The sequence below is a fragment of the Centrocercus urophasianus genome, unplaced genomic scaffold, assembly GCF_019232065.1.
Source record: "Centrocercus urophasianus isolate 14NV4802_14NV808 unplaced genomic scaffold, USGS_Curo_1.0 seq_10, whole genome shotgun sequence".
Taxonomy (NCBI): Eukaryota; Metazoa; Chordata; class Aves; order Galliformes; family Phasianidae; genus Centrocercus; species Centrocercus urophasianus.
Genome location: NW_024884142.1, coordinates 26,906,147 through 26,933,674, shown reverse-complemented (window position 1 = coordinate 26,933,674; position 27,528 = coordinate 26,906,147). Strand labels below are relative to the sequence as shown.

The window sequence follows — 27,528 nt, the reverse complement described above, 5'->3', positions numbered from 1 at the left end:
AATCATGCCCAAACTTTGAATGCTCCCTTTAGATTCTTGAGGGCTTTCCCTGTTTGGGGTTGCCAAAATGCTAGTATTATGAATTTGGTATGGTTAAGGAGCTGTGGGCATTATTCTCCAGACCATTACATAAATACATAATCCAGAAAATTATTTTGAGAGATTAACATTGTTCTTATAGACAGTTGAATATAAATTTATTTATACATAGAGCAAAATAAACTAAGGCTGTTACCCAAAATATGTTGTAAATAAGCAATAGTGTTAGAGTGTTTTCTGACAACAACACATTGTTCTAGTGGACTGTCTCTTTTTAATCCATTGTCCAGTATTTGCCTCCAACACTCAGTGACAAATCTGAAGTTACATACTTACCATCACTCTTGTCAGCATTTTCTGTCCATAACAGAAAAAGGAAAGATGCCTTTCAATTTGTGTCCACTTGGATTGTGATTCAGACTGCCTACATGACTTCAAGAGACTAAGTTCCAAGTACGCAAAATGATGCGGGTGATGAAACAGGATTTATGAGGGAAAGCAGTTGTCTGAAGTATCATTTTTTAGGGATGATTTATAATTTTTTTAATCAGCTACCACAGTGACAGAGCCCAAACAGATGAAAGAGAGGAATTTGCAGCTACGAGATACTTGCCTGCTGGAAACCAGCAGCCCTAGCCAGATTACTGAAGCCAAGATACTGCTACAAGAGTAATGTATCTAATGCTATAGCATTATGTAGTCGACAGCTTTTAAAATATAAAGAAATATCTCTTAAAGCTTTTTCTATCTTGACAGGCACCTGTTTGAAGAACTTTGCCTCCTAAGCTTCTTGTTCCTCCTGGAGCTGCTGGCACACAGCTGTAGGCCTTTTCCCTTTAACTTGCCCCACGTAATACTCAGCCACAACCATTTAATATATTTTTTTAATCTGATTATTTTGTTTGTAGCAAATCTCACTTCCTTCTGAACCTTCCTGAGTCACCATGTGTCATCTGAGGAAACTCAGTGAAGTCAATCTGTGCTGTATCTGTGTAAAGAATTGATGAACAGCTGTTAAGAGTGTTATGCCTTAGGAAGTTATTATCAACAGTTTGGGCCTTAATAAAGGCCTGGTTCTGTGACTAAATGGGGCAGGGGAAACCATGGACCCATGCTCTGAGATGGGGGGAAGGGAGGAAAAGGTAGGGAGATGGACCTAAGAACAAAACAGCAGCAACGAACCAAGGGAGAAAACTAAGTCACTAAATATGATAGCAGAATGCAAGATAACACAATATAATACAGTGTAATTGGAATTGAAGCTAATAAATAAAATAAAATGAGAGAGTATGTAAAACCTAAGGCCTTATTCTAAAGCTGAAGGCGAGACGGCTGGGGAGTATACACCATAAATACAAGCACTAAAATAAGGGGCAATCTCATGAGTCGTGAGCAGTTTTATCTTTCCTTCTGAATGGAAAATGGAAACAACCAGCAAAGTCTTCTGGGAGCTGTAGTTCTTCTCTTCAGTAAAAGGTATCCTGGAACTATGGACAATGCATGGAACAAGAGCATTAACTCTTTAACTTCCAGTGCACTACACGATGTTGTGATGTGGAATATCGATAACAAAAATCATAAAACCATGACAGTTCACAGTATCACAGAATGGCCAGGGTTGGAAGGGACCTCAAGGATCATGAATCTCCAACTCCCCTGCCACATGCAGGGCCACCAACCTCCCCATTTAATACTCGACCAGGCTGCCCAGGGCCCCATGCAACCTGGCCTTAAACACTTCTAGGGACAGGGCATCTGAAAACTCACGATGAAGTGATAAGAGGCACAAAAAAGAGACACATTCTGTTTTCATGGGTGTTGGTTCAAACAGTTTCCCTTTATAGTGGAGAAGTCTCTAACTGATACCATTCAAAAGCCAGTTAACTATTGCAAGGGGGTTTTCTGAATTGCCAGAGATTTTCTCTTCTGTGTTACTTCATTTGCATTTATCGCCTGTTAGTGGTTTTAAATAGCAGGTGCAACTGGGAACAGGAGTGCTCCAAGCAGGGAAATGCTACCTTTTTCTCAACTGTCATGGATGCCAGTGATTGAACTTAGCTGGACTTCTTTGATGTGCTAATGCTAAACCTTCACAATCCTCATGAAGTACTACTAGTCGTGAGCACCACCAAGGCCTCAGGCTTTTACTTCGTTTCATATATATCACTTGCACAGAATAAAAATGAGACATATAATTTCCTTCTACTGTAATGTCAAAATTTGAGAGGCCCGGGATTAGACTGTCCTTTGTTGGGCCTTTGTTCCTCTTATTTTAATTAATCAGGCAAAGTATCTTGCTCAGAAAATTAGTATGGGTAGTGTGCTCAGTACAGAATGAATGTTTTCTATTGAGAGTCTAATTTAATGTATATCACAGAGGGTTTTGATATGTGTCTAGAAAGGCAGCAAATAAGAAAATAGAGAAAAATCAAATTCAGATGAGAAAACTGAATGTTTTACTTGGTAAAGAATGTCATAATATCATCAGAAAAAAACTTCGACCAAGTTCTGGGGCTTGAGAGTGTTAATCTCATTAGTTTCATATTATTATCCAACTGTTAGCTCCTGGATCCTTATAGAATCATAGCAATTCATGTCAGATACTGAATAGAGTTAGAGATTTAAGTCAATTTTTGAAAAGTAGCTGTATTTTCTTCTCTTATTTGAACTCAGCTGTGGTTTACTATACTCAATTACTGACTAGCCAAGTTGTACTTTAATGGTTGTCTGTCATGCTGCTGAAGAAGCCCAGGTTTTTCCATAAAAGCTGAAGATGCATTTGTTTTAAGCAGGGATTACCATTCTTGCCAGTGGAATGTTAGTAGTTTTGTTTAATTGTAATGTGGGTGTAAACATGTGATTTCCATGGAAATTAATTTAGTTACAGGAGGTTTTTTTTTCATTTTCTATACTGATGTCTATGCTAAACACAGCTGACAAACATATGTAGTTTAAAGAAAACTCAATTACCACAGGAGCAGAGTATAGTGAACTGCTCAGTATATGCATGTATTGCTTTTCTGGATGAAGCAGGAACTGCTTGAGATCTTGTCTGTTTACTCTTTAATGGCAATAATTTCATAACAAAACCTTACTTCAGTACTCTTTAAAAATTTTAAACAGAAAGTCTCTTACTCTGTGTGAACAGACATCAGATTTACTGAAGTCTGAAACACTTTTTAAAGAACTTCCTATATTATTCCAGGGTAGGATAAAGTTTATGTGATATTTCCAAACCTCTACAGGCAGTTTTACTACTGACCCTACATTTTAAACTTCTGAAGTTGTATTCTTTTTTCCCCCTTGTGTAAGTATTCCAGTTATGTTTTTTGTTTAGTGGGTTGTTTTTTTTTCTGTTGTTAATGTGCTCTGATACAAATGCATGCTGCAATTTCAAAATATGGTGTATTCATATAACGTACGCAGATGTTTTCAACATACTCTAGAAAATGTCAGTTTTAATTATTTCATTAGCTAGGGGGACAACAAAGTGTTGAAATGGGTGGTAGCTTTGCTTCTGAGAGCATTATTTAAGAAAGGTTTCAAATTCGTATCAGACAATCCTTTCTGACAACCCAGTCAAACAGTAGATGTAACATTTAGATAACATTTTTTCTGCGTATACACAAAGTTTTCTTATATTTTAGCCAAGCGTAACTCTATGCAAACTCTCAGCTATTGGTTTCCTTCCTTAACGTGTTATCATACGTTTACCATTTGTCTAGATTAACTATATTGCTACTAAAGCTTACTTTATAACAGGAATGGGCTAGTGTGGCACTGTGAGTGACGTTGAGCTGCTGATCTATAAAATAACATTAAAATAAAATCCACATTCTGAATGTGTTACTTCCTCACTGCCCTTCCTATGGGGACAATCTTTTTACTCATTAGCTGATTGCTCTATGAAGACTGCTGCTGAGATGTCTGCAGCCCTTTTCCCTGATCTTTTATTTTTAACCTGGAACTGAGTAAAGAACATTAGCACTCTAATTATGCCTTGTAGATAATTTGTATTAGCATGTAGATACAGAATGCTACAGAAATGCATTAGCAGATGTCATCATATTCTATCATCATATTGCAGTTGTATTCAAAATCTGATTGCAAATAGTAGCAGCCTTTTAATACACAATTACATATTTTCATAATTCAGTGCACTTTCTGTTTTGTCTTTCCAGTTATGGCATGAACTGTCTCATTCAATTTGAGGATTTTGCTAATGTTAATGCATTCCGCCTGCTGCATAAATACCGTAACAAGTATTGCACTTTCAATGATGACATTCAAGGTAACAAACTCTTTTTCTTCTCTTCTGATGCTTACATGTCAGAGAAATAATTTTCCCTATGCTACTTGAGGATGTTAGTATGAGGTCACATTTAGCCTTGGGTTTCCTCAGCATGGCTTTCTGGTGAGCTGTCTTTGACCTTAACCTTTCCTCTCTCATTTATTTTCCTTCTCATGCTTTATTTAGATGTTCACTCTTCAGGGTTTTTTTTCAGTAGTTCAATGTGTGCTTAGCTTTCTCGTATAAACGATTTACTCCAGATCTTTGGGCAAATGTCAGGTTTCAAGCCTGGACTGCACTTCTCTCAGTTTTTTTTTTTATTATTATTATTTTGCCTTTCCAGTTACAGCTGCCATTTCCCTGAGCAACAGAGCTTTCTTGATAAATGTCAACATTTATTTCAGTTCTTACACTGACAACTCAGCTAAGTATCCTGATTTGTGTTGCAGTCTCAGGGCCACATTCAATTTTAGAGGGAAATTATCTCCCTGACTCTGCTTTCCAGTCTGAGTCATTTGTAGCAACTGATGAAAGGAAAAGATCAAGGATGAGAATAAAGATTTCCATTGAGAAAAGTCGGCAGCAGATGTCAGAGCCTGTGTGACTGTGCTCTGCTGTGATTTCTGGGTTTTGCCAGTAAGCAAGTTCTCGGTCTGGTAGGCCTTGCAATGTCTTCCTCCCAGGAAAGGAGACAAATTCCTTTGTGAGTTATCTAACCTCTTGTCAGGAGAACAGCACTGGAAAATGACTTCTCCAGGGCCTTAAGTGCACGATTTCCTTGCCAAGAGACTGAAGATGGAAGTACTGGGGAGAGGCACCCAGGGAGGGAAGGATCTGTGCACCCAGCTGCCTCATGCCCCTTCACGAATTCAGGTGTTCCCAGCACAAGTGAGATAAAAACTGGGAATTGAGCTCTTTTAATTTCCAGCACCTCTCAGGGATACAAAGCCAAGCAGTAGGTGCTTCAGTTTTTAAAATCCTTTTTGTGCTGCTCATGGGACCTAGACCCTATTTCAGGGACTCATGAGTTCCTTAGTCATGCAACCACACAGAATCTTTAAATTTATTTAGTTTCTGCAATTTAATTTGTCTTTGAGGGTCTTTCAGTATTTCCCTTGGTGATATTTTGGACTTCAGGGTAACCTCCAGCCGCAATGCTTATATATCTTCCAGAAGGTGAAGGAAGATGCCATTAATCACAGAATCACAGAATCACTCGGGTTGGAAGGGACCTCAAGGATCATGTAGTTCCAACCCCCCTGCCTAGCAGGGCCACCAAACACACACATTCAGATCAGGTTGCCCAGAACCCCGTCCAACCTGGCCTTGAACACGTCCAAGGACGGGGCATCCACAACCTCCCTGGGCAGCCCGTTCCAGGGCCTAACCACTCTCCTTGTAAAGAAATAATTATAATAGTAATTATTTTTAATAACATTACAATATAATTCTGTATTATTAAAGAAATTATGTTTTATAAATAATAAATAATTTATTTTGTATGTATTTATTTTGTAAATAAATATTTAATTTTATAGTAATTATATTTTAATAATAAAGAAATAATTATAACAGGTTATGTTATTAACCTGCCTTAGCTCTCTGTCATTTGTCCTCATATCTCCACAAAAAAACCTTCAGTACCTTTTTTGTAGATTGCCATCTTCCCCTGTAATGTGGAAGTGGAATAACAGCCCAAATACAGATCCAAGGATTTCTTTTTCCTTTTCCCTCTTCCTTTTCCAAGTGTGTAACACCTTAGGATCTATCACCTGACCACATTACTGAGGTAGATGGTGCTAATCTCTCAGCAGTCCTCAGAGGTTTTCCATTTCTAACGGTATTTTTCAAAAACTGGAACAGGTTGCCCAGTGAGGCTGTGCATACCCCCTCCCTGGTATCATTAATGGCCAGGCTGGATGGGGCTTTGAGCAACCCGGTCAAGAGGGAAGTGTCCCTGCCTCTAGCAGGAGAATGGAAACTTAGATGATCTTGAAAGGTCCCTTTCAATCCAAAGCATTCTATAATTCTCCAACACTGACTTGTTTTTATTAGTAATCTTACATATAGGAGAAATACTAGTATTTTCATGTCAAGCTTTACAAAATTTTTAAATGCCTCATTTAAATTAGGTTCAAAAATCTGATTGTTTCCAGTATATTTAGGAAAGAGAGATCATAAGGATAGTGTGGATTTTTCTTTAAGACACAGGTGTTTTTTTCTCTCCCAAAGTTCTGCCTCGCACCAATGCTACAAAATGAATCAGGGTTTCTGAACACAAAGCAAGCAGATTGTTAGGGTGGAAGATGGTCTCCACTTGGTGAGCCCCCCTGAAAGGAGACAGTGTTGGGATTCACAGTTCAGGAGCCTGAAAAATCCCCTCAGAGAAACTATCCTGTTCTGTTTCCTGCCACAAGGTTGTTGAAGAAACCTGCTAATGCTGATTAAAGAAGATGTAGATCTGGAATAACAGTGTCTGAAATCTTGAGTCCTTTGCTAAGCAGGTGGCACGCTGTGTATACAGTCAGGAGCAGCCTTGGTGCCTGCAGTTATGCCCCTGCTGCTGTGGCAGCCTGGGTGCTGGGTGCCTCTGCAGTGGTGGAGCCCCTCATAAAGCCCAGCTGTGGGCAAGGTAGGATGCCACACTCCCTTCCCACTCCCAGTTTGGTTTTGCTGTTCCTGTTGAAAGACTTTTTGGTACTCAAGCACAATCAGTGGCTCAAGGCAAGTTTCCATGACTTAGGAGCATTCATTTTATGTGGTTCTCTTAATGTTTGTCACACAGTGATTGCTTTTAGTCACTGCTGATGTGGATGAATTTCTCTAGGTTGCCAATTATTTCAGCCAACTGTTGTGATTTTCCCCACCTTTGTAGTTCAGAATTGCCTCAATGGGAAATGACAAACTTCTAGAGCTAAGCCAATCTATCTAAGATGTTTCTATGTGCATATAATTCTGTAAGTTTTTATTTAGCATTCTAGCACTAATTTATTGTGCTATTATGGGCACAGAACCTGCACTTTATGCCAACAAAAATAATTTCAATACAGCGTAATTTCTCCATGTAAATAACTTCAGTATTCATCATGATTTTAGATGTCATTTGTTTTTAACAGCTGTGTGCTGTTTAATTGAATCAAAACTTTATTAAAAACAACAAACCTAAAGTAAAAATGTAGAGCATATAGAGTTTAACATTATTACTTCATTTTCTGTGTTCTGATTTGAATTATATGATAAATTTTTAGCAGACCACTTCAGTAATTGGGGAAATAAGACTTGAAAGTTATATTATGACCAATTCAACATTTAGTCAGTGCAGTTCTCAGAAATCTGAATTCTCTGTGAAAAATATTCTCCTTTTCAAAATGTATTTCTTTTTAATGCTAACATTGAAAATGTTTCACTTAGTAACTGGAAATTCCAGTCCTTGAAATCAATTGGAAAAAAGGTTTTGTTTTTGTTGTGATGGGTGTGGGGAGTCAAATCTATTCTCTTACAAGGAACTTGGGAAATGTGAAATTGGGAGATATATAGTAATTGAAATGTTTATATCATATCTCAAATTCAGATAGTGAGTGTAAACTATACAAACTTATTTCTTAATATGGGGTGAAATGTGCTTAGAGGTGGAACAAATGTTAGAATCTTTTAAATTTAATACCAATGATAATAATAACAACCCTACCAAGACATTTACCATAGGTCTGTGATAAAGTGTCTTTTTCTTCTCGTATATGCACGCTGTCACCTGTCCATACTGGTAAATTCACGCTGAAATCAACATGTTTTCAAATAAGTCCCCCAGAGTAGCTTTTGTATACCTTCCCAAGTGTATGTACAAGAATGTGCATATACACGTATTCTTCTCTTTCATTTTTCCATCATTATGGGTGAAAAAATCTTGCCTTCAGGCAGCCTGTTCCAAGTGCCTCTGCTTGGGCAAGAGCTTCGCTCTCCATCACTCCTTTCTAGCCTCAGTCAACAACAATTCTTTGCTTTATCGCTCCTCAAAGATACCATATTTGCTCTTTTTCAAAGGCTCCACTCCTGCTTCCCTGCACGTTACCGCCCTCCTTGCACTGCTCATGCTGCAGTGTGGAGCAGGGATAGGATTTCTATAGGATGTGAACTACCCTTAGCCTTTACCTCACTACTAAATGAGATTGCACCTTTTAGGTAGGACACTTACTCTCACGGTTTTTTTTCCCAGTAGGAGTAAAAGAGGACAATGCATTTTTTCCAGCACTCTGTGTCAGTTTGAAGAATGACACTGTTAGCATATGATTTCTATTATGTTGTGTTTTGAGAAATACAAGTTTTGGTTTTACCACTTCCTAATACTTCAGCCCAGAATGAATACTTAAGATCTTAAGATGTTCTGCAAAGCTTCCTCTCCTTTTGTTTGCTTTGTTTGCTAGCATTTAAAGATGCTGTTGAGAAAACAAAATAAAGGAAATAATGATCTGATTACATATATTTTTTTTAAATTTAAATAATGTGTAAGTGCTTCAGTGCCATAAATCAGTTATTGCTTATTCAAATTAAACTGCATCCAAAAAAAATTAAGTTCCCCATCCTTTTGTTCTGGGGCCTTTCCCCTCTTTTTTTTTTTTTTTTTTTAATTGTTGCATCTACTGAAAGAAGAGTGCTCTGTAAAGCATTTTCAATGTACTAGCCCTGAAGTCTGTGGTTTCTAGGAATTCCTGTAACATCATATTGCTTACAGTACCAAGCAAGACTAAGCATCTTGGATTGAACACAAAAACTTGTTAAAGAACAATGCACTTCCAAATTTCACATCTAAATTGACATTTCCTTAGAAAAATACCTTTCATTATCAGTCTTGCTATGGCTATTGTGTAGAAAATTTGGGACAAAGGAATCCATTTTCAAAACAATACCAGTGTTCGTTTTAATCTGCACAGAGAGGATTTAACCTATGCTCTGTGAGAGAGAGAAGGAAAGCCAATTCTCATCATGAAAGAGAGAGCGGAAAAAGCAGTGAGATTCTTTTTCTGCACTGCAACATCCTCCAGAACCAGTTAGGCTCTGGCAGTTTGATATGAATTGCATTTTAATCCTTTTCAAAAACCTGACTTGGTGTTCACAGTGAAATGGAAGATGGGAGCAGTTCCGGTCAGACAGATCTGCTTTTCACTCAGTCAGCTGCTCTCCTTCCATGAGGAATGAATGAGGGAAGCTGGTGATGAGGAGTGATGACAGCTGCTGCCATCAGCAAACAGTGATAGAGAACTCAGTGCTCTAATAAATGGGGTCATTATGCTTTCTAGAGGCAAGAAAAACAATACAGAGTATGTCTAAATTACCATTTTCAGGGCAGTTCTTGTGTAAAAATTGTAATTCATGAGAAATGCAGAATATTTGTGTGTTGCTAACCTAAACTTTCTGAATCATCCTCAGAATGAGCATACGGGTAGCAAAAGCTCACATAACATGCAAAATTTAATTGACTTTCAACATAGTATAGAGTCTCTTTCAACTCAAATGATTCTATGATTCATTTTTTGTATTTTATGCCTTTTTCCTTAAAACACACTTACAGAGTCAACTCTGTAAAAATATTCCAACTGATCAGATATAATCACAGTTCATTTTTCCAGCTAAAAAAACTTAGCAATACATCAGCCAGGAAGATAAGCAGGGTCCCAGCATTCCCATTCATGATAAATTAACACTATTTTATTTTGTCTCCATCACTAGCAAGCAGCCTTGGAGAGAAGATTTCCTGCTCTCCAAGAGTTCCAATGTTGTCAGGGAGCGGCTGCGCTGTGATTTCTGGCCATCTCCTGCCTGACAGAAGGGACTGCAGGAGCTGGGAATGGGGCCTTCTTTTTCAGGGGGGCAGATCAATGGCTTTAGGAGTCAGCTATGTTATGTCAGCTTCCTCCTCCTCTCCTGCAAACACAGCTGTGTAACATAAAATAGAAGAAAGCACTTGGCATCCAAAGAGAGAATGGGGTTTTATTGAAGGTTATGAGGATTGTTTGGTAGAGTACCAAGGGAAACTGAGAAGGAGGTCTGATTTTCTCTGGTTTGCCATTATTGGTCTTTGCCAACTTGGCACTTTCCAGAGGAAGACTTAAATTCGTCTGGGAAAGAAACAAACTAACTCTTGGACACTGCTGGGTGGAAGTGTCTCAGCCTGACACTTGGTGTTCCTGAAGCGATGCCTCAGAGGAACCATTTTTTATTTTTATTTTTTAAAAATCCAGGAGAAGAGAGTAAATGATCTCAGCTCTGACCAAGTAATAAAAATGACTAAAAATGACAAAACTGTATGGTCTAAGCATTAAATGGGCTAAGAACAAGATGTCCTGTATTCCTGAGGATTGAAGGGAAACATCATAATGGAAAGCACACAACAAATAATTTTTTTCTTTAGTCCTATAGGCATGCTTCTTAACTGTTCAGATGCACCTCTTAGCTTTAAAATATTTGCTCAATTTTTACCAAGAGTTACATTTTTTAAAACTATTTATTTATGAAAACTAGATGTTCCTACATAAAAACCGCTAATTCAAACCAGACTTTCAACACCAAATGGTGTCTTTTAAGGACAGATTTACCTACTCCCAGGTTTTCTACTACTGCTATTCTTTTAACTTGTTCGCTACGTGTGTTTGACACTTAGAGGTTTGTGTGCCTACAATGTGAAAACCTGTTTTGACCATCTCCTTGAGCTTAACATAGAGGTTACAGCTTTAAACTTGGCTTTGCTTGTGGGAAAGTGAGCTTGTGACTAGCAAAAGTACCTCATGCAGGGGAACTGTATGTTGAGGGGAAATGGCCAATGTGCAGTTGGCCAGGTGCTTTTGAAGGCCTCAAGTTCCTCTGAAGGAAAAGTCAGTAGTAATGTGAACCATACCCTCAAAAGAATTATTACAGAAGTTTTCAGATGCAGTGGGAGGGTTGGTGCCTCAAATAAGCTGGTCTAGTCCTTTCAGCTCCCTTGATTTCTCTGTAAATGTTTGCAATTTGCTTTTCTACTCTTACAACATCTGCATGAGAAGTAAGGGTTTATTATTATGTAGTAGTATGGCCATTATAGCATTATCAGTTCTCAACAGTTCCAAAGAAATGTTATCTCCGGTAGGTTTGGTGCAGATACCTGTTTCAAGAGTGACTCTGTTCTTAATTTTCAGTATCTGGAACCATTCAGAATGCTTCTTTCTGGGCTATCCAGTTTTTTTCTTCCTGAAAAAGATTTTAACTAGAATATTTTGTCATATTTTGGTTGCACCAGTCATGTTGCCCATTCAATAGAATGAATTGGTTGATGATAGAATGAAGATATTCCCACCTACACCTTATTTTCATAAAGACAAAGTATAGAAAACTGCAGTTCCACTGAATATTTGCTTACTAGGCCAAGTATCTGTATCTTAGCTGAAAGTGACCGTGAAATCATATGAAATGTATGCCTAATGCCTTGTAGTTCTTTGTGGACTAATAAAAGACAACCATTTATTTCTTCAGGAACAGCATCTGTGGCAGTTGCAGGTCTTCTTGCAGCTCTGCGTATCACTAAGAACAGGTTATCAGATCACACAGTGTTGTTCCAGGGAGCTGGAGAGGTATGTGTTTTTAGACAGCAGGAGTTCTACTTTGAAAATGTTTCTTAATATTTATTTAAGTTATAATGCATCCAATTTGCAAGGAGATAAAACAGGCAGAATTATCACTGAGACCTGATAAAAGTCACTGCTTAATTCAAATGTAAACTTACAAAAAATATTCTCTGATCCTGTAGTCAGGCCTCATATTTTCACAAGGAATTTTGAGATCTGTTCTCTTTTTAAACATGAGGCTTTAGCTCTTCAGATCTCAGTAGAAACTTAAAAAACAAAAACCAAAAACAAAAAACCTGGATAGATAGAAGAAATATTTTAGATAGCCAAAGAGATAAAAATCTAATATATTTATTTCTATGTGTTATTTAGTAAGAAGCAGTGCCCCTGTAATTTTTTCCTCTCATTAATTATAGTTCTCTACTATTCTTCATGTGAAGACCATGAATTTCTGAAGATTTTTATGAATGCTTGTTTTTTGACACTAGTTGTTCCACATACATTCCCAGGCTGCTGACACACAAGTCGAAGTTGTACTTATCCATAGCGTGGCTGTCAACTGGTATATGAAATAAGACCATGGTGCCATGAAAATTTGTGAAAAATATTATTCATGGTCACAGATCCCCTTTGTAGGGGCAATAGATTAACTCATCTTTGTGTAGTCCAGATATTTTTAATGTGATTCAATATTTGATTTTACTGAAATAGACCAGCTGTGTGGAGAATGCCTGGTGTAAGTCAGTGCCTTTTTCCGTCAAGACTGTCAGTCTCTACTGTTCTTTCTCCTGACTTTGCTCCATGTTCAGCAGACAGATGAATTCACAGTCAAATGTTTTGGGGTTCTCTTATCAGTTTTTTCAGTGTTTCTGTGCTGCAAAAAGGTTATTGTATATATCCTCCCAGCCATGTGAGCTGGGAAGTACGTATTTCTTAATTGTATTTCTTAATTGTTAGGTAGAAAAAGGGAACCTCACTCAGTTGATTCTCAGTGAAACTGAAAAATAAAGAACAAGAATAATACCATTAATATACAGGAGTTAGTAATCAAAAATACCAAGTAGACTGTTGACTCATTTTGTTGCCTGCTTTTCAATCTGTTCCTGTATTTGATCTGTTGGCTGAAATAAAAAATCCGTTAAGAATGATATGTTTCAGCAAAATATTGATAAGTGATTTTTTTCTTGCCCCTGCATTCATTGGGAGCACAGCCAAGTCTACAGTTACAAAATGCATGAACAGTAGGTAAAAGGAGATTACTTTCTTGATGGACATTTTAAAGAAAGATAAGGAACAAAAATTCTTTTAGGACTGCATTTTACTTTCTGGTAGAATGTGATTTCCTTTGGCTTAAATTACAAAGAAAAACAAACCTTTATGAACAAAAAAAACCATCAAAAAACAACCTACAATTTTATATGATTGTATGGGATGTGTTAGTTTTAACATTTAAATTAGAGTTTGGTTATTATGCTATCCACACTTCAATTGCCACCCTAAGGTGTATCTCTACTTTTCAATATGGTTTCTAATTACTGAATATTAGTGCCCATTCATTACTATTTTATTGTTAAATAAATGAGGTGACTTATTTAAAACAATGTCTAGAGGAAACAAGTCAGTAGGGGATTTCTTTCATTTCTAGTTTCATATAGTTCTTTTATTTTTCCTACAGGCTGCACTGGGGATAGCAAACCTAATTGTTATGGCTATGGAAAAAGAAGGGATGTCTAAAGATGCAGCTATCAAAAGGATATGGATGGTTGACTCAAAGGGATTGATAGTGAAGGTAATACACTTTGCTTATTCCTTTAAATGCTGTGATAGTTACTAGTAGTCTGTAGATAAAGGCAAAAACATAGTTTTTATAACAGGAACTACAGCAGTTCTTCTCTCTTGTCATAGCAAGCATTTTTCTTTTTCTTTTTTTTTTTTTTAAGTGTATTAAATAAATAACAGGCTCCCATTTTACTTCAAGGGAAGGTTGATTACGCCTGGAGTTTCTGACCATTTCTATTAGAGATGAGAAAAGAATTTCTCAGCAGTTCATGAAAAAAACGGTGTAGGAAATAAGTGTTCAACTTGTGAGTTTAATATTCCCCATGTTCACACTACTTTTATTTGTTAGTGTAGTCTTGTATGAAGATGTTTGTATATGTGCTATTAGCAAAATATTCAAAGATTTTTTTTAAAAGAAGGAAAATATTTTCAAGGTGAATGTTTTCCTGGTGCTGCAAACATGTCTTCCTTCTTTGAGAATGGAGATATATTGCTTTGAATAGCTTCTATGCACAGCGATAGAGTTCATATTGCAGATGTTGTGGTCTGCAGTGCTATCAACATTGGTCAGGATTTGAAATTGCTGAGAGACTGCATCAGTCACCCTTACTTCATTCCTTCTGTGTGCCAAAATAAGGAAACATATGTATTCCATGTGCCAGAATAAAGAAACTGGGTATGTTTTAAAAGGTGGTTATGTATTTAATGGTTTGTGAGCTACTTAAAAGAAATGTACGAAAGGCTCTTTGGCTCTGCTTTTTCACCCTACTTTTTGGTTAGCATTGTTTGTGGCCATCTTTGTTGGCACTGTACTCTTTTGTGGTGTTCTTTAGTTGTCTAATATTTAAGATATTTTGTAATTCACGTGCATTTGCATGAGGAGCATGAATTCAGCACTGTGTATGTGAGTTAGTTTATTAAACAGTATCACAACACCCTTTGTTTGTCTTATTACAGGAAAAATAGTAGGATCATAGACACTGAGATGTGAAAACACTGTGCAAGTCATTTTGGACATTTTTTGCTAGATGGCATAAAAATTGTCTGATGGGTACAGAAAAAGCCATAACTTGCTACAGATTAAGATACAGATATTCTTCTGTTTGTTTCGGGTTTTTTAACCAAAAGTTTGTAATGCTTTTGGTTTCATCTAATATGCGTAATGTGTTCTGGGTCCTGACACAGATAAGTGAAGGGTTGTGCATCTGCTGTAGCTGATGAAACTTAGAGGTTGTCTAAGACTAATAATGCATTGCTCAATTTCCTCCACTGTACTGACTGGGAATATAATTACAAAAATAATACAACTGGGTTCATGGGTAGAAATGTAAGAGCTTCACAGCCCCAAAACAGTAAACCTGGCCTTGTAGCATGGCTATGCTACCAAGGTTGTTAAGCAGCCTTTCTTCCCTTCTGCTTCTTTTACACCTCTGACTTCTGCTGCTAATTTGCTAGCCAGCCGAGAAGCCAGGTTGTTGCTCTTGGTACTCACAACTCATTCCTTTCACAGTTTCTAATTTTTTAGTGCTTCAGTGACCGTATACTTTCCTCAACGCCTTCTAGCTTCAGTGCTCTCAAGCAGGGCCAAAACCAATCACTCTCTTACACAGTTCTTAAGTTCCTTTCTTCTGCCTGTTCTTTCTGGTGGGGCTTTACTTGGGTTTTGTCCAAAGAGCAGTCCACTGAATTTCATGTCCTGCCTGAAGTATATTTGTGAACTGTTCATGATAGCCAGACATAACAGTTATCTGAGATAGATTAGGGCTGACCACTACTTGGCTTGCTGGAGAATTTGAGACCAGCTGTTGATGCAAGCAGTGGGATCCAACAGTATGCATTTCAAGACCATGCTCGTTGTCCTGGAAGATCTGCGGGCAATGATCATAGAGCCAGGCAGAGCTGGAGGGGCTTGAGAAGGGGTGGCCACTTCCAGCCGTGGTATATTTTGTGGCAGAGCCAGCTGGAACTAGAAGTTGGTGACACTACAGTGCCAAGCCTGAGCTGAGTGTGAGGAAAATTGTTCTTGGTCAAGAGCTCTGCAAATCCTGCCTTGGCTTTCTTCTGATCCTAGATATCCTAAACAAAAATTGTAAGTAAATAGATGTAAAAAAATCTTAGGCCTCTTGAGGCTAGTGATTTAACTGCCAGGAAGTCATATTTACAGTAAGTAAATAATTAAGTTCTTCCTGGTACCATTTTTCTGGTCTGAGAAGGAACACCATGCTTTATGTACACTTAGGAAATTACTCTGGCTTTAGCTGATTAAGGAAAAGTGTTGCAAGAGTCAAGAGACTTTCCAAACTCTTAGAGATGAGATAAGAGAACAGGAACATTTTTGAGAAAGCTGAACAATAGGAAGGATTCTATTCCTAGAAACCTTTTCATTATTGCTAACAGAAGATTCATCAAGCAACAGATTAGCTCACCCATTAAACAACTTTTGCTTAACCTAAACTGACTCTTATTTCTTACTGCTATCAAAGGTCTATCAAGAAAACCTGTACAGTGAGAGTCCCTTAAGATTTGTCTTATCAAAAACTGCCTGACCAAAAGTAGTAGTCCTGGAAACCGGGAGACCCTTTCAGTCCCAGAAATATTCTGATCTCTTGTTTTAACAGTATGAAGAACAACAGATTCTCTAAAGACTCAGCAATTATTTTGTCCAAGTAAATTATTTTTTACATCTATTTTTTTTTCTGTTCTGTCCTTTGATCACTGATTTTTGCAATGCGTGGTTATAGATTTAATCATTGTTTCTCCTTTCATCTGCTTTGAATAGCATTTCAACAAGTATAATCCAAAGAAAAATAACCTTGGGACTTTCGTTGACCTGCGTATGGACATCTTCCATCTTTTCTCCCTCCACCACCCCCAAAATCTGCCACGAAGTCACTTATTAGGCTTTTGCAGCTGATTTTTCCTTTGTGGGTTTTTAATTGTTCAAGTACAGCTGTGTTTTCATTTTCTTGTATTTTATGCTTTTCTTTTTCCTCTGGGAGCAATTTTTCTTCATTAAGCTGAGTTTGATGACCAGCTTTTCTGCTATGTTGTGGTGAAAGAGCTGGTGGTAAAGGTTACATTTATTGTACTGTCTACAGTTTTGCTCTCTGATTCATTCTGAATACCTTGTAATGCTCCTATTCATGAGGGCATGTTTTGTTTATGCTATTTATTTATTTGTTAATCTGCTTATGTTGTTGCTTTTGCACTCTTGAGTATTAGGAGATTCTGTCATGTAGTTGGGACTCATCTTTAACTCTGAATTTTGTCACAGAGACTGACTGGTATATGCATACTGAACTATATTAATCAATATGTATTGTCTCCCAAATTCCTATTCGTTCCTAGTTGCTATCCTCATTTTTCTTCTCTTAATGATACTACACATAAGTGTGATATGTTCTGAATGCATTTTATCTTCTTTGAAGCTGCCATAATGTCATGCTTAGCTACGTCAGTGACCAAATCTTCACCCATAATCTTCAAAGACAGTGCATTCATTTGTGCCAAGTAGCCAAGAAAAGGCAAAAACTTAAGAAGAGTCTTATGATGTTCATCTGAGGGAGTTGATCCCAACAACAAAAAAAAAAGATGATGCTCACCATTGTGTATATTTTAGTCAAGTCCTGCAAAACCTTCCTGCAGGGTAGTTCTTGAGCTGCATAGAGGATTATGCAAATAATAAGTAAGTTTTAATATTTAAAGAGAGTGTACCTATGCTGCAAAATATAATTTAATTCTTTTGTGAAGTTTACCTGTAATTTGCAAGATTGCTTGTATGCCATGTGATTTCCAGTGCAAAAATGAAATTCCATAACATGGGGATAAATATTATCCTTCATTTTGAAGAGTATATCAACATGAAATATATTGGTCTTGGCAATTTTTTACTCTGTACTTCAGCACATCAACACTTTTGTGTAATTGAGTACTTTGTATTTTAAATGTCCATCAGCTATGTGATTTCATTCCCTGTAAGACTTCTGGGCAATCTGGATGAAGTGGTGCTCAGGGACGTGATTTAGCAGAGGGTTGCTAGAATTAGGGTAGTATGGTTAGGTTGTGGTTGGACTTGATGATCTTTAAGGTCTTTTCCAACCTGAGTGATTCTATGATTCTAAGTCCAAACTGAATGGCAAGATCAGTGTCCCAAAATACTGAACTCTCTAAGAGGAGGACAATGACAGACACCAAAATGTTGGTTTTCTGTTGTCTTCATTATTTAGAATGAAGATACCAAAGTAATCCTCTAAAACATTTTCAGAGGAGCATAAACTTTCACAATTCCCCTTTTCCTACTCACTTTTGAATATCTCTGGCAATCTTATTTGGAAATTTTACTCATAAGCAGTGAATTGACAATGGGAACAATCGTCTTTAAAATTCATGGCTTAGTCAAGATTTGATACATACACAGTTCAACCTTGTCTTAGAGAATGGTGGAAAAGAAAGGACATTTGAGACTGACAGAATTACAGTGCCATCTAGGTGTGGTTGCTCACCTTACAAACAGGACAACTGGTAATATGTGAATGATCATTTGGTGCTCAGAATCCGATTCTGACTGTCTGAATTTTACTGATTTTTTTCAGTATGCTTGTAATCAATTCTGTTAAAAATTGCTTAAGAAAAACCTTTGAACTTCATTCTAGGTTTTAAAGCCATTTTATACATGGTTTAATATTCTGTATGTTGTTTAATGTTATATCTGCTTCTTCTGTGAACTTTTTAGTAATCTCTGCCTTCCTGTTTATCAACAGTCAATTGTTCTGACTCTCTACTTCTGTCCTTTGTCAGATCATTTATGTCTGATTGCAATTGCCCCTGACTTTTTGAGCCAAAAGACCCTTGCATCTTAGCAAAGATACAATGTCTGGGGTATCTCCAAGCATCATAGTCACTTAAAGCGATCTCTGTCTTATTTTACTCATGTACTGACTCAGTGTAGTACTCTGTGTTTGTTTCTACTGTTATTCTCATGACTGGGGAAATAGTCTGTTCAGTTTCATCTTGAATTTATCTTGTTTTATATGAAGTATAAATTTTGCAGAAGGAGAATACATTAATTTGTCTTTGAGTTCTTATGAATCATTATACTTGTGACTCATACTTGAAAAGTAATCTATGAAAACAGTTGAAGAGAAGGCAAAAGGCTGATTGGTGGGGTGTATTCAATTAATACCCACATTATTTTCTTAAGAAGTGACACCACCAACTATTTGGATGTTAAATTTGTTGCCATGCAGCTATTCCCTCTTTGACACCGTATGCATTGGATGTTCAGATGACATGATGACCTTATCTGGATGGTTTATGGTTTCTTATGCTTTGATATTGCAGTGAAGGATTGTTTTGCTCCATTTTATTTTTATTGTTCTGTAGACTCCCAACTTGCTCTACTTCTCAGATCTTCTTGAAATAATTGTCTTAGTAAGCTTTGTCCGGCCTGTTATTCTTTTATGCTTATCTATGGAAAGTGTATTTTGTATGCTTGGAAGGACTTACATCTTCTGACAGTGTGTTTTTAAGTTGACATTAGAATTATAGTTCTTACCTAAATCTTACGTTTTACTGCCAACTGCCAATTTTGATATTATCTGGTCCAAAAAAATGTGGTGGGTTACTCTTATATTTTTTTTGTTTGATTGGTTGGTTGTTTTTGTTTTCTCTATCAAAGGAATTTGTATCACATTATGTTAATTGTGTGTTCAGGATTTTTGTTTCTAAATGAGGTAACATAGGAGTGCCTGTCACCTGCAAGTCCCTGATCTTCAGTGACATGCCTATATCCACACATTCTTTTTTTTTTTTTTTTTTTTTTTTTCCCTACTTGCCAAGTTTGGTAATTGATATTAACCTTGAGTTCTGCCTACATAAGGCATGCCATAGTTACTGCCTACAGACACGGAGTTCAAGTCATGTAAAGATTATCTCCTAACAGAGGGATGTTTCACCCTTTCTCCCATGACTCTTAACTGTATTTTTCTCCCTTTTTTCTTGATGCTTTAATTGTTATTTTGCTTAGAACTCTGTAAAGAATTCATTTAAGAAATTAAAAAAACCACAACATTTTTCCTGTTGGAAATGCTATGCTTTTCCACTTTGGTTTTTGTTTTGTTTTGTTTTGTTTTTTGTCTACAGTTCTCATGTTCTTTTGCGGTTCTCATGTCTCCAGCATTCAGGAAACCTTAGATGAATTTATTAATTTATCTGAGTGCTGATCTCTGTTCTCTTGTTTAAATAAGCTGCAGTTGACACAGCCAAATGGAGGCAAGTATTTATATAAATAGATTTGTGCCTCCCTGGTTGAGAGATGGGACCAGTGCCAGCGCAGCGTCTAATGTGGGGCAGAGCAGTCATCAGGGTGCTCTGGCTTGCTCTCGTCTGCCTCCGAGATGATGGAAATAGTGAGTCTTGGAGAGCTTCCAGCCATGCCACTTGCCTGCCTTATGTAAAGCTGCTCTACTCTTCAGCATTGGTACGCAAGGCATTCCCTGGGGGACCAGCTCAAACAGGCCGTGGCATTAGATTTCTAATTGGTAGCATTCATGAGATTTGCCTCTTCATTTTTTCTATTTCCCATATACATTTCTGCTGTGCGGCCTGAGCTCCTGTTTTTACAGCTGTTTTTGATGAGTTTTCTCAGGGTTTTTGATGGGTCAGTTTTGTTTGTTATCTGACCCTCCATGTGATTCTGTGGTATGATGATATGAACAATTTTCTCTGGAAACTGATGTACGTTTGCATGAAGACTGATCCGGGGATATCCTTTCCTTGTGATGTCTATCAACAATGATAACTAACATCTAATGTTATCTAACATAGCTATCTAACTATCTAACATCTAATGTTAATCTAAACTGAAAACTGCTTCCAGTTCACATCCAAAATACAAGCAGTTTTTCGTAAAACTGTTAACTATTGAGTTATGCTACTTCACTGTTCTCCTTGGATTCCAAATCCCAGTGTACAAATGACATGCTTTACTATTGTTAATGATAGGTAATATCAGTGACTCTTTCTTATCCATTAGAAAGTATAGATGTTTTAGGTTTGCCAAGATCTTTCGTTCATAATATCACCATCAGAGAATGCTGCTATTGTTTCTTTATCTCTGTACTTTGCTGAATTAACACAGTCCACATTGTAACGCATTTGCTAATAAAGAATTTAGCTCATATTACTTTCCATCTGAGATACCATAGTGGCTTCTAATATAGCAACCTGTCTATTTTGAGGTGCCTTTGTGCTCTTTTGTTCAAATCCAAAATATACCATTGGTTTCTTGGTACTAAATGATACTGTGATACGAACAGTATTTTTCTCCTCTGAAGTCATTTCTGATATTTTCATTGATTCTTTGGACTGAGATTTCATTGATCTTTCGAGAATAATTCTCTTCACCTTCAACAGTTTGGAGAAAATGCATTGTACTGTTTATCCAGGCAGGCTGAGAATGCACTAAAGATACTGTGGTTGACTTCCTAGTATTTCAGTATTTAGTTTGGGGCTTTTTATTCAAGCAAATTTTGTATGATGCACAAGGAAAATCACCTATTCTATAGAAGTTAATGAAATATTATGAGAATATGTGCCATTCAGAAAGACTTGCATAATGAAAAGTTGTCTTTCTTTCCTTTTCTTCTATGTATTTATTTTTATTTAACTTCCTGGGATGCTGAATGCATTGAAGAAGCTAAAGCAAAGAGAATATACAAGCTCTCTTCTAACTTTACCTTCTTTCTTCTGTAGAAAGAGTGTCTTCCCATTTGAATAACTGCACAGCTATCATGAAGGGTCTGTTGATTTGGCTGTGGATTTCAGTGTGAAAGACTTTCTGCTTGTATTTGGGAGTGTTATCTGATGCGGGAAAGGTGATATAAATCATAAATAGCAAGAAATTTAAGATTATTACTGTCTGTTGCAAATGAGTCTTCAAAGCTCTGTTTGAACAGTAGTGCAGTAACATCCTTTGAAGGGAATCCCTGCTAAAATTCCTCCTCTGTTTGGCAATTCTTAAGTCCTGCAGTAAAACGAGAATGTATTCAGACTTGGTGTGCTGAAAGGGATGCATCTTTATATCACAGATTTTCTGAGCACTTTTCATTGAGTGAGTGAATTTTTAATGCTAAATGATTAAGACAGTGGACTCAGAAAGCAAATATGTTACCAAAGATGTTTCTACTTAAAATTATTGGGGCTTCATACCGAGGCCCTCATTGGAATCATACCAAGGAGCTCATTGAAACTCTTTCTTAGTGTTAGAACATTTTGCCTATTGAAGGAAGTACCAGTGAGCTGCATGCCATGTTAATGTTAGGATTATGCCAGGAGGAAGGCTTGAAGCTTCCGGAAGACATTTGCTTGCCATGCTGACAGGTCTGTTTGAGTTGTATCTCTCCTGAGTCAGGAGTGAGAGAGTACAGAAAATGGCAGGAAGGCCAGTTTTAGCTCCATTCTTTTCCATCAACTATCCAACAAAATCTCAATGAATTCCCCTTTTTCTTCTGTAGGTGCTTTGGGGGGCACATTTGTAGGCCTCTACTAAACAGACTTGCATCTCCTTAGTCTAAGGGCAAGTACACAGAAATTAATTGTTTCTTCCTTCCTGCACATTTCTTCCTTCATGCAAGGCTTCCCTGCTGGCAGGGCACTAAAGGATGCTTGCAGTGCTTTTCTCAAACTTCATAATTTTGCTGAACTTAGAATTTATATTCCCCAGATTGGTGAATTCTTATCTAAAACACTGTTCTCTAAATCATCAGAGTTTCGAAACCAAATTTCAGAGAAATTTTTTAAGGAGGCATTGTGTAGATCACTGAATTAACAACTAAGAATATTTCTTCAAATCTATTATAATATATACACATATAAAGTATATACATATAAAATTCTAACCTTAGATTTCTCTTACAGACATTTTCCAAGCAAAAATCTCTATGTACATAGCTGTTGCTATTTTTGCTAAGCCACAGAATTGAGTATTACATTTTCAGTTAATATACTAGAAAAATATTTACTTGGAGATGTGATTCACTCTGACTAATGGGATCAAACTAATTGAGTGAAAGCCAAATAAAAAAGTTCAACTTTTTTTTTTTTTTTAGAATGGTAGAAATTAAATGTGTGAAATTGAGATAGGGTAGAAATGATGGCCAACGGCTTGTGAAGGGATGCAGTGGATCACATCTAGCTTACTGTTTGAGTATCCCCTCATAGCTAAGTTAATGAGATGATCATTTGTGTCAGTAGGAAATGGGGTCTGGAATCCTCGGGGTTATGACAATATGTGTGTGGACAGTTCTTCCATGATTTTGGTTTTAAAATGTTGGAGTTCCTCCTCAATAGCCAACCAAACATAAGACTGTACAAAGAAAAGAGTGCCAATGTATTTCTCCATAAGGAAGTCAGCCTCTGGCCTCTTAGCTATTACTAGTTGTGGAAAAACAGAGCGTTTCATTTCCCCGTCAATCTGCATGCTCCCATGACCAGACCTGTATGCTCTCAGTGCCTGGAGCAGGCTGAGGAGTGGGCCAGCCCATATCATAGCTATTAGAGGAGATTTATTTTATACTGGGTAGCTTCTGGGGGGACTGAATTCAAGAATCAGTTTGAAAAGTGGCTTCCCCAATAGCTGCCTGATAAGCCATCAAGAAACAGATTGAAGGAGGAGAAGGGGATGAGAGTTTTCCACAGCACCCGCCAAAAAAAAAATAAATAACCTTCCTTGATGTCAGGCTCTTTGTAGCACCTCAATTTCAAGCAACCTGCCCATCCCAATGTATCTCATTATTGCATTCTAAATTATTCCTAGCAACAAGCTTTTGGCCAGGAGGTTATATGTACAGTTGTTCTTTAATGGCCTAAGAAAGTCATACTTTCCCCCTGCGAATACGAAGGGAGATCACTGTTTTGAAATGGACACACCTCAGACGTGTGTGCACAGACTGTGGTGACATCTGCTGGAGTACTGGAAAATGGCAGATGCAAATGCGTAATGATGGGGAAGTGATTGAAGCATAAATATGTCAAAAATTGCCTATATTGCAGCATTCTCCGAAGGCTGAGAAGTTTACATTTACCCACAAAGGAAACTAAGTGCCTGTGTGGTGGTATTTCTCTGGTAATATTTCCAAGAGAACCCTTAAGACCTGTATATACACACACAGATATAAGCCTTTAATGAGAAAACTGTATTTAGGTTACTAAAAAAGAGGACCCGAGGAGTATAAATCTGGAAATTAGTTGTCATCAGGGATGAGTCAAGAGGGGCTGGCATCCCGAGGCAGAACAGCTGACCACATAACAGATGTACCCTGCTTCCTGTGGTACCATCTGGAAACTTTACATACAGCTGAACATAAAAATTTGCCTTTCATTTGGTGTACCAGTTCCTGTGGTTACTGTTCAAGGAGCAGCAGAGGAACTCCAGCATGGCCACACTGCATTGTCTAATGTGTACTAACAGATCGTTCATTCTTGTTAAAATAAAGCAAAAATGTCATTTAAAAAATGACTTGAACCCAATAGTATGTGAACTACTAAGCTGAGTTAAAACAGTCAGATTCACAGACTTCAGTGGCATCATGGAATGAATGCTGTTCCAATACTTTCTGGGATTAAGGAAACTTTTTGTATTATTGGTAGGATAAGGTGTGGCTATGGAGGCAAGGATACACATCTGTATACAGCTAAGTTATATTTCACATCCTATTTTCCTCCTGCACTTCCCTACATATCTCTATCCTCTTCTGTCTCCTTAAAGGGTAAGGTGTTTGAGGGTCTGGCAATGTCTCTGAGATTTGAGTTTGAAAGTGCCCACCCGGCTGTGGGGTGGGACTGGAGGAGGCATACAATCTTTAAACAATTTCAGCTGTTCTGCTGTGTGTGTATAGACAAAGGTCCATGCATTTAGGCAGTGAATGTAATGTTTACAAGCGTGGTATCTTTCATGCCCCCATTCCAGGTCCCTTACACTGAGCTCTGAGCCTGTCAGTGTGTGTCAATGTATGTCAATGCATAGCCCTTTTTCTGGCATCTGCCACGGAAACCCTGTTGGGCATCAAAGGAAATTGCCAGTGTAGATCACACTGAAGTTTGTGTCACAGCAAAGTCAATTTTGTTAATTAAGAAACAGTGCACTGAGCAGGTGGTTAGAATATTTTTTATCCTTAAGAGTCAATGAATGAAGTAAAAGAAGTATGAAGTAAAATAGTCTCCTTTATACTTTCCCCTGTATATTCTCTCTGTTTTTAGGCAAGAACAAACCTGAAAAAAGTTGAAAAAAGCTTCCTGTCCTAGCACTTCTGGGTTGTTTGTTATATAACAAAGAGTTTGAGCGAAAGTATGACAACTTTAAAAATGCTGAGAAAGAAATCTGTGATGTGTTTGTTTAATTGTTAATACAGTTGGTTCCTAGAGCTTTTATGAATGTAAAGTGAAATTATTGAATTTAATTCCTCTGCTTCTTAGAGAAATAGATTTCTCCTGAGCTATCCTAAGAGTAATAACTGTATACAACGTAACTTGTTCTGATATGGTATTTGTTGACAGATGCAAAAGCAGTAGTGAAAATAGGACGTGTTGAACCAGATACTTCATAAACTGATTATCCCAGGATATTAGGTTCCAGAAAGCTGGTAGTAAATATCTTTTTCTTTTCCTTTGCTCAGGGGCGTGCCTCATTAACAGAAGAGAAAAGTCATTTTGCACATGAACATGCTGAAATGAGAAATCTAGAAGACATTGTTAAAGATATAAAACCATCCGTGCTAATAGGTAATTTCTTTTACTTTAAAGCAATGACCTTATTCTTTGTTTGAAGAAAAAAACAGAGATGTGGCTTCATCTAAAGACAAGATCAAGTTCCTCTGAACAGTTTGCCTTTGTGGTTTTTTAAAAAACACCAGGAACATAATGGGCTCTATTAAGCAACTGAACAAACATCAGCTATCCAAGCATGTAACATTGCTCTCACTCCAAACCATCAGTTTTACAGGAAAAATAATCCAACTTGTTTTAAACATCAAATAGAGAAGCTTATCGCCTTCCTAAATTACTTCTGATCTAATGAGGACAGTGTAATACAAATGACCTCAAACTTAGACTGAGAAAACAGTTAAACAAATGCAAAGCTGTGTAATTATGAGCCAGTTGTATCTGAATATTCTTTTCCTTCACATTTAGCTCCTTAGCCCTCAGTCCTTTGTGAAGACCAAAACACAGGTTTTACAAAGGCTTTTGCTTTTGTAAAAGTTGCAGGATTTTGATCTCAGTGAAGAATTGTTCAACTATCTGCAGTTTGGTTGTTGTATTTCAGTGACAGCTTCAGGAAAGAAAAGCAAGTACTCTTGAATTGTTACTTAATATGTAAAACTTGAACAATTATCTGCCTAGTAAAATCAGTTAGGAGATGCTAGAAAATCTGAAATGCCACAGTGAATATTATGCTATGTTTTGACTATGCCTTGAACACACGGCTCTTATGCAGTAAAATCTGCTTTTTGACAATGATCTTAAATGAGGTAAAGAAATTTGGCTTGGGTTTGCATGCTCTCCTTGTGCAGCACCAAACTGACCTTTAGAATGGGCAGTGTTGGGATGAACCTTTAGGCACGAGTGATGAGAAGTTGCAGTGCTGACCCAGGAGAGACCCAAGCTGCAGACTCCCATCTCCTGGCCTGCATTTGGATCCTTTCCTACTCTCCCACCCAAGCATTTTTTCCTGCTGTGGAAACTCAGAATGCTGTGTGGAAAGCAGAGCCGGGTGTCAGGACACTGAGCAAGTAAGAGGCCACCTTCTCTACAGCCTGTGTGAGAAGTTGTCCTGAGAATATGGTCAAATAAAGTTCATTCAAAGGACTGTTTATCTGTTTCCCATGGAAAGCATGGCAATCAGAAGCTTGACCCTTGGATTCCCAGCTCTTATAGGTTAGGTAGAAATACGTGTTTACTTGACATCCCAAAAACATGATTTCCTTCTCCTCTCCTCATTTTTGGTTAGTGAAGGATCTGAGATCTAAGATACTATACAGAAGCTACACGTCTACATTGCAATAGAATCCAACTTAAATTAGATGCTTTCATACCACAAGACTGGCACCTAGTCCTTGTGGAAAGCATTTATAAGTGTGGACAGGCTTGGGGAAAGAAAACCATTACCTTTAATCTCTGGTAGGATGGAAAGTATTGTATTTTAAAAGATTGTAGCTGTCAGGGAAGCCTTAGACATGTAACTGAAATTATGCAACAGTTGAGGCTGGAGATGACAGCATGACCAGCTGTAGGACACAAAGGCTGTCATTTATCCTCTTCTTGTCACACAAAAAATCGAACACTGATAAACTCTGAGAAGTCATGAGACTTAACAGACAGAGATACATCTTTCTACTAAATAAAGTGAGAAGTTCACCAAAAGTCTCAGAGATGTGTAGGCCCTCTCTTACATTGGAGATAACACTGAAGTTTCACAATTGCAAAATCATGTATACAAGCTTTTTTTTTTTTTTTAACCACGTGTTAGGAAAAGGGTTGAGTTACATTTTAGAAATGAAGGTATGCAGAAAAAGAAATACTGTTCTTCTCAGTGTGGCATTTGTTACTTACCTGGCATTAATTACCTTTTCTGCTTGTTGTATGTGTCTTTTTCTTCCTTAGGAGTTGCTGCAATTGGTGGTGCTTTTACTAAACAAATTCTTCAGGATATGGCTGCTTTCAACAAAAACCCAATTATTTTTGCTCTCAGCAATCCTACCAGCAAAGCAGAGTGTACTGCTGAGCAGTGCTACAAATATACAGAGGTAACCAAAGAGTAATACCAATCTATGT

General features: G+C 37.5%; 1 protein-coding gene across 1 annotated transcript in view; it reads left to right on the top strand.

Annotated features, from left to right (window-relative positions):
• Positions 1–27,528, top strand: part of ME1 (malic enzyme 1) — a 158,459-nt gene that overhangs the window by 119,914 nt on the left and 11,017 nt on the right. The window contains exons 7-11 of the mRNA XM_042816538.1: positions 4,221–4,330; positions 11,831–11,928; positions 13,598–13,711; positions 25,374–25,479; positions 27,358–27,500. Of these exons, the coding sequence (XP_042672472.1) occupies positions 4,221–4,330; positions 11,831–11,928; positions 13,598–13,711; positions 25,374–25,479; positions 27,358–27,500 (571 nt within the window). The remainder of the gene's footprint in view (positions 1–4,220; positions 4,331–11,830; positions 11,929–13,597; positions 13,712–25,373; positions 25,480–27,357; positions 27,501–27,528) is intronic.